General features: G+C 34.1%; 1 protein-coding gene across 2 annotated transcripts; it reads left to right on the forward strand.

Moving 5' to 3' along the window:
- Window positions 1-39: 39 nt before the first annotated feature.
- Window positions 40-4,278, forward strand: LOC106176620 (thymidine kinase 2, mitochondrial). Of its 2 annotated transcripts, none has more exons than XM_013559087.2 (8): window positions 40-232; window positions 420-481; window positions 858-986; window positions 1,201-1,364; window positions 1,902-1,990; window positions 2,539-2,618; window positions 3,028-3,108; window positions 3,828-4,278. In XM_013559087.2, the coding sequence occupies exons 1-8, from the start codon at window positions 190-192 to the stop codon at window positions 3,909-3,911; spliced, it is 732 nt and encodes a 243-aa protein (XP_013414541.2). In that variant the 5' UTR covers window positions 40-189; the 3' UTR covers window positions 3,912-4,278. The 2 variants fall into 2 exon arrangements, with proteins under 2 accessions (XP_013414541.2, XP_086851231.1); XM_086995105.1 differs by having other exon boundaries at window positions 53-232; window positions 401-481.
- The last annotated feature ends 3,968 nt before the right edge of the window (window positions 4,279-8,246 follow it).

Raw genomic sequence — 8,246 nt, forward strand, 5'->3', positions numbered from 1 at the left:
TTCACCATAACCGACCTAAAAAATCCCCGCAGTTTACAGTGATACTGCAATCTGATTGGTTCATTTCCATCACTTCGCGCCGAATGCGAACTTGTTGTTTTCATCGTCTCTACGAAATTTTATGTTTTGTCTTTTACAGTCTGAGTAGAATCTCTTCACTTCGTCAATTACGAGACACACTCTATTAAGATGTTGGGATCCTATGAAGACAATTCACCTCGGAAAATTCCTGGTAAGTCATAATTTTAGGGAACACCTCGTCGTCGAGGGAACAACGGCAAAGAACAGTTTATATTTTTCACATGTGAAGTACTTACTTATATTTTATGATAATTAACATTAGATTAGAAATAGTATATATGGAATTCATTGTACAGTACAAAATAAATTGAAAGTGAAGACATTCTTGATTTTTTCAGAGTTCACTCTTTTCACTCAACCTAAAGACATTTGTAAGCTGCCCAAGCAAGAAACATTTACAGTAAGTGGACTTTAATGTGTGTGTGTGTATTCCCTACCCTCCTAAATGTGTGTGTGTGTGTGTGTGTGTGTGTGTGTGTGTGTGTGTGTGTGTGTGTGTCAGAGAGAGAGAGAGAGAGAGCCTGGAGGGGGTTGCTGACGAACAAGGATTTTAATCTTAATAATTACTTCAGCCTAATAGTCTATGAATTTAAAAAGAAAGGGTTCTGGATAGCAATAATTGCTCAGTATAAAATTTCAATAGATTTATATTACATATAAATTTAATATGATATTATAATATAATATTGTAAATTTAATATGATATTTATAAGCAGTGTCTGAAAGAAACAACCAAAGAATTATAATTCTCCTATGATCAAAATCCTTCATTTCAGGTTGCTGTTGAGGGAAACATTGGGTGTGGCAAAAGCACATTTTTGGAATATTTTAAATCTTCAGACAACGTGGAGGTCCGTTCTGAACCTGTGGACTTATGGAAAAATGTTGGAGGTTGGAATTCACTGGTGAGAAATACAATCTGCGATGTTAGCCACTGGTCCTGCGACAAAAATTTTGTTAGGACCAGTCGATTTTTACAGATTTTTTTTATAAGCTTCCAAGAGTGTTTGATTTGATAAAAATTTTTTTCTGGAAAAAATGACATTTTGAAATTTGCTGGTCTTCATGGATGTGTACCCATGCCTTGTTTTATATCAACCCATATATTTGTTTCCATAGGAACTAATGTATAAAGATGCCAAAAGATGGAGCCTGGCTTTCCAGTCATATGTACAGCTCACTATGTTACAACAACACCACAAACCACAGGTCAAACCAGTCAAGATGTTAGAAAGATCTGTTTTCAGTGCACGCTTCTGCTTTGTCGAAAACCTATACAGGAGGTAAAATCATTAAATTGTTGACTGTGTCTGAGGTTTTCTTGAAGTATTGACTGAAAACAAAAGTTTTTACTTGGTTTCAAATGTTGCAATATTGCAGTTTTTGAACATTGTTGTAGTTTAAACTTTGGTTGAAAATATTTGTCCTTTTCTCGGTTTGTTAAAAAATGAGTAATTAAATCAACCATTAGTGTCATGTTGGTGTTGATGTCAGCAGTCAGTATTGAGTTTATCAGACCTCCAATTCCTGGATATTAGTCTGTATTCTATGCCAAATATACAATAATGTTTATGGAATCTTGGGAATCTTAATCCTGGATTCTTATGGATTTAGTAATGGGTATTTAAAAAAGAAACCATAAAATCTCAACTACTTATCAATGAATTTATTAATTTGAAATTATTAAAAAAATAGTTCAAAGCAAAACATGCCAGAATTAAGCACTTCTTAGTTGTTTCCTTCTTAAGAAGAGACTAATTGAAAGAAATATTTGATGGCTTTTCATCTTAAAAATTTATTGTCCACCTAATAAATTCCAGTGGATGTATGCCAGCTGTGGACCATGCTATACTGGAAGAGTGGTATCAGTGGATTTTAGCCAACCAGACCGTTCAACTTGATCTCATAGGTATTGTAATGTGTGCAACTTGAAAAATATGTTATCCAACCACAGACATGCGGAAAAAAATTTAAATGACCAGGCAGGCACAAGCAGTTATGAAAAATGGGTCAGAAAGAAGTACTTATTCCTGGACCGACTGTAAATTCAAAATGGCAGCTCTTAAAAATTGTGTAAAAGAGACAAAATGTCAGGATTGTCAATATACTCGACATACTTTGGTCTTGGGACTGACAGTTTCAGTATGTCCATAACCAAACTCTTCAGGGGGAACATAAAGGTATTTTAATGTGTGCAACTTCAGTTGATGTTTGTTCCTGGTTGTAAAGTGCCAGGTCATGATTGTGATTGGTGCAATATTCAGACAATTTGGCCTATATTAGGAAAATATCTAGCTTTATTTCAGTAGAAATAAAATGTTTAAGTAAAAATTGTCAGACCTCATATCAGATAAGTGAATATTTTTAGCATAAATTACACCATATATAGGAAGTGTTTTAGATTATGCAAATATTCATCGATGAGTATTTTTTTATAAATTAATCCATTTTTTTCAGTCTACCTTCGTGCAGACCCCTGTACGTGTTATGAAAGGTTAAAAAAGAGAAACAGACAAGAAGAGACGGGAGTGCCCTTGGTAATTATACCCCCCCTCTCCCCCTCTGAGGAGGTCCAGTTCTTGCTCTTGTTGGTTTGTTTCTTAACAGCCTAACCCAAATAGTTGTGGATGTATTTTGATAAGATGTTCAATATAGGTCAAAAATGCTCGTGAAAAAATCAGTTTAAATTTGGCAGTGATAAATTTATTGATTAATAATAATGAGAATTGAACTGCCCTCTGGGTGCTTTCCTTGTTAATGTTGTACTGGAACCAATTATTTTAGCTGTGGCCCAACACAATTCTGTCACATCCATCATGATCAGTGGTGCAACAAAGAATGCGGTCAGAAATGTCACAGCTAACGCAATCAGTCCAGTCACAGCTAGCACAATCAGCACATAATGTTCACCATGTCTTATGCAATAATTCCCCATTCTTACACCAGGACTATTTGGAGGCCCTCCACCAACTGCATGAAGACTGGCTGATACACCAGAGACTTTTCAAGGTCCCAGGACATGTAGTGGTAGGCTCTGGTCTATTTCTTTCTGTTATTCTTACACTTTATTTAAGATTTTGTCAATAAAAAAAAAATAAAACAGATTTTCAGAGAAGAATTCCGTCAGCTTTGTAATGCACTTGAATAAAGCAGTCAAAGACTAGTTTTGATATTGTTTTTGTTAACAAAAATTCCAGTCCTAAATATTGATTGAAGAAAAGTTCCTACGTTATTTTTAATAAAACTTTTCACATTTGAAAATATTTGAGTTATGCATTTTTTTTTTTTTTTTTTGTGAAGAAAATTATCATTTATATATGTTGTTGAAAGGCCCAATACTTTGATGGAGTAGTGACTGCTGCAGGTTATAAGCAAGTTGTCCTTTATTTTCTCCACCAAAGAAGTCACGTTTTTGATTTAGTTGGTCTTTTAGTAAGCAGCATATCTCAACAAGTTATGATTAGATTTTGATAACTTTTGAAGGATATGTCATAAATGGGCTAGATTTTTGTGGTGATTAATTCATTGATTACTTGATTGATTAATTATGGTGAGAATTGAACTGCCTTGGCTGAGGTCCTTTCTCTCAGAGTGCTTTTTTTGGTGTGAAAAAGAAAATTTTGGATCATTAATACCCTTTTACCGAGTGTAGACAGCTACTAATCCTGGGCAAGTTGTTTTGGAAATGATCTCAAGTAGTTTATTTTTAAAAATTATCGTTTTCTTTTCTTTTCTTACCCCTGCAGGTGCTTGATGCAAACAAAAACCTTGTGGAACTACAAAAAGAAATGGAGGAGAAGAGGCAGGAGATATTGTGTGGGTACTTCTGAACAGTATGTCACAGTTTATTGCATTTAAGCTGGTGGATGAAACGCTTTGCATGTCTGTGACAAATTTAGGAATTCGGACATTATAAAATTTTCAGGGACAGTTTTGCATAATAAGGTAGTTTATGGTTTTAGGAATTTCATGCTCAGTCTGAAATCTTATTCTTGAGCCTGCAAAATTTGATGTCCAAGCAATTGGCTGTGGACTTGGGATTGATACTGACCATTGCAGGGTTAATTGCAATTAACAATGTTGACCTGGAGGTGGTGTTTTTATAATGGTTCAGAAATTAAACCATAAGCATTCTTCTTTGAAGCTGCGTAGATGCCATAAAAGCAGAACAGAGTATTGTGGGGCTGGTTTTGAAGCCAAGTTCAGGGGCGGATCCAGAGATATTTTCTGACAGTCTTCCAAATTATCTTTGTTAATCCATCCTCCAATTTTGACCGTCTTCCGACAAGTAATATTAGATACCCGTCAATGTAAACTTTAAAATCTGACCGTCTTCCGGAAGACCCAGAAGACGGCCTAAATCCGCCCCTGAAGTTGAAGTTGTACTGGTTGAGTTCTTTTTATGGTCTGTCTGCCTGACCTTGACCTTGTATGCCATATTTAGAAGTTTCAGTCTCACGTTGATAGGACATATGGTAGAATCGGCATATAGCTTTTACTTTAGAACTCTAATGATCATTTACCTTGAACAAATCTTATTGAATGGTATTTTTCTTTAGTTATGTAACAGAAACCTATGGAAATTGAAAAAGTTTTCTGATCCTAATTAAAAGTGTCATGCTGGAGAGGGGTGTGTGTGATTAGATGTCAGAGAAGTGCACTTGGCAGCTAAGTTGTACATCAGTACTAACAGATTTTCTGATGCTGACTTTTGGTCAGCTTGAACTTTTTAAATTTTTTATTTTAAATTCTTATTTTCATTTATTTATATACTTTTGGGTGGTGGGGGACTGTGCAAAGGCACTTAATTTATCATATCATAACTTAAAATATAAGTTCTAACAATGTGTTAAAACATTTTTTTACTGTAAACATCTTTTGTTTCCTTTTACTTTGATAATTTTTGTGTTAATGTATTTTTGAAAGAATAAGTCCGTGCTGAAATGGGCGTTGTTGGATAACAGTTGCTTCAAGTGCAAATGAGTTTTGAGACAGATTCCTGATTGAACTGTCTGCCCATGAAAAATAAACTTTAGTCTGAATGCATTTGTTCAGATTTATTACAATTTCATACTTTGTTTTTATATGTTTTATAAAATTTCTTATGAAATAAATGTGTATGTTGTCAGTTTTATGCTTGTTTGTATATGTCCTGTGTTGTTTACTGCCCCTTTGGTCTTGAAATAACACTGAAATAGGAAAATAATTCTTAATGACCCCAGTGAATTAGACCTGATGAATGCCATCTTTTTTTTTTTTTTTTCAAATGTCTTAAATGTGTTAGTAACATGGAAATTAAAAAAAAAAATCTGGCGGGCATGGGGTCTGAAACTTGGCTCCCCTTTATACAACTTGATAAGGAAACATGACCCAGCTTCCATGAGGTTTGGTGTCCATGCAAATTAGTAGTTTCTAGCAGGTGTCTTTGCTTCATTACCTGTCCATTGAGCTACTTATAATGACAGGTGGGCTTTTAAGGACTTTATTTGGCAAATCATTTAAACGCGTGGCTCAATTAGAATGTAAGATGGTGTGTGACTGGAGGAGAATACGTTTGAATTATTTTCTTATTATTTTTTTATTATGCAATTTAGGCCAGAGGCAAAAATTTATTTCCTGGCAACTAAGAATTTTTTTTATTCTCTGAAACATTTTGACCCATACATTTAAGAATATATCAAAAGTAAAAAGGAAAGATATTTTTGATACACAGTAACACTTAATAATTTGGTGAAATTGTGTACTCAAACACACCATAACGGCTCAAGATAATTTTATTTTTAATCCCAGGTGCCAATTTGTATGTGAGAATTTATCGCTTCTTTTGGTGAGATATGCTGTTAATAGCACGTTTTTATGCTGTTATACTTGTCTATTTTCAAGCTAACGGTGCAGTTTAATCGGTGATCAACTGCAGACAATCAATTTTGATAGGAGCGATAGGACAGCCAGTTCATTTCTCACACAACGAAGTATGATATAGCTTGACTAGTCGCGTGAACATGTAACCAAGTGCTTGTGGATGAAAAATTAATGAGGAATCTTTGTAAGTTTTAAGACCTGTGAAAAGTTTGTCACGTTACTTGGGTTGTTTGCCTGAAATGTGAACAGTCAACTGGTCGTTACGTACTGCCGGTCATTGATATGGTAGACAGAAGATTAATTTATTCGGCTAATGAAAGTATAAATATAAATATTGGAAATTATTTTCCTTGGAAAGATAAAACTAAAGTAAAGAATTGAACATTGAAATATTTGTGAATTGGGATTTAAATTGAAATTAAAATTTGATACTCCAGGGGAATAAAAACTACTCAAAACTGTTTACTGCCCTTGAAAGTCGGAGGTCTTCTATTGCTGGGTAAGAATTTAAAAAAGAGAGATAGCTGGATGGGTGGGATCGACCATAATTCATTTTGTTGTTTTTTCCATTCCGTCTTTCATGATTTCATTCAGTTTGGGGATATCTCTCCCAGTTATTTTACTGGCAAAGTAACGGTTAGTTTATTGCCTTTAAGGATAAAAAGAGTCCTGGAGATCTGATGCAAGACCCCAACACTTATCTTGGAAAAAATAATCCTCTACCTTAGCCCATTCTACCGGATGCCAGCAAGTGTTTTCAAGGCTCATTCCCAATGAAAGTATCCTTCTATGTAACGTCTACTCAGTGCCAGGGGGAGGTGTTGCATTCAGCAAGAGTCCCCTTGGAATTTGGTTGATCTCCGTAGAATGACAGCTTCATTGGGAATGAGCCGTAGGTTGTACAATTTATTAAAAGAGAAGTGAATGTTGATGAGTGTTAGTAATTAATTTTTGGGTCATTAAGCTAAAGTGAGACATTTGGATTCAGGATATTACATAAGGTGACTTTTTGTTTTTGACCTTTCCATTCCCCCTCCCTGCAGAGATATTGTTTTGGAAAAGAGCAGGCCTCTTGTCTATCGTCCCAGCCAAGCACCTGCCTCACGCCGCCTGTCATAACAACCATTTTGTTCAGCAGCAAATACCACAAATGCATCAACGCGGAAGCTTTGACATGTTCTCACTAATGATTCCGCCATTAAAACTTCTATTATTGGTTCGCTGCCTGCAGTTTTATGCCTTGTTTTCGTCTTTATTTGCTGTGCATGAATAAAAAACTAATTACTCAAGATATATGGGTTTTATGGACTGAGCTTCATTAGGACTTTTATTTACGTCTTGCTTGTTAGTAATGAAACAAGATGGAGAGTGGATTATGGTCTGTGATTACACATCATGTAAATGTGAAATTAGAAAATTAGTGTATTACTTGACAAGTTGGTTGCCCTTTAGCGAGTTGACCAAACCAAAAAAATTTAATAAGGCAGTTGTAGTGACAGCCTATTTTAATTAAGTACTAAGCCTGTTTATTTATTTGAATTAATGACAAAATTGCAAACATCTTTTTCAATTTGTTTTGAGAATAATTATTACACTTTTGTACTAATTAAGTTGTATTAATTCATTTTGTTTGTATGCTTCAAATTTGGAGTCGGTTTTAAAAATAAGGAATGGAAGTATTCTACTTGATAAAGGGTTAAGACAATCTTATTAAAGAATTACGGCTATTTTAAGCTCTGTTGTGTCTATCCTCTTGTCAGTAAAGTGTGACAAATATTCAATTAATGCAAATGTTATTACTGGAGCAATGAATTGCAAATGCCATTTATTGCTTTGGTGAAAAATTGCCCAAATTTATCTTCTGAATGGCCAGTGTTGCATTAGTGGAAAAACACTTGTGATTATTTCTTTTTATTCACATTTTCATAATTATTCTATATTCGATAAAGTATTTTACACCTAATGTCTGCCCCTGAAATAATTATAAGAGGCAAATTTATAAATAAAAATTTTTTAGATATTTTGTAAATAGAGAAACTTTATTTATTTACCAAAGTTCCATTTAATTTGTTTTTTAATTCACAGCTGTTGCAACTCTACCTTTAATTTTTTTCCAAAGAAGCCATCTTTTCTAAAACTTCATCCATCTCCTTTGAATTACTAATTCAATTTATAATTTTGATTTGTTGACTATTTATGGAAATATACATTAAATATAGATCAAACTGAATTTTTGAAAACATTTAAAAGAAAAACTAAAAAATAAGAATGTATATATCCATATTTCTGTTTTGCCCATGCAG

This window comes from Lingula anatina, chromosome 9 (assembly GCF_051362555.1).
Source record: "Lingula anatina isolate TDL-2025a chromosome 9, LinAna3.0, whole genome shotgun sequence".
In the NCBI taxonomy this organism is placed as follows: Eukaryota; Metazoa; Brachiopoda; class Lingulata; order Lingulida; family Lingulidae; genus Lingula; species Lingula anatina.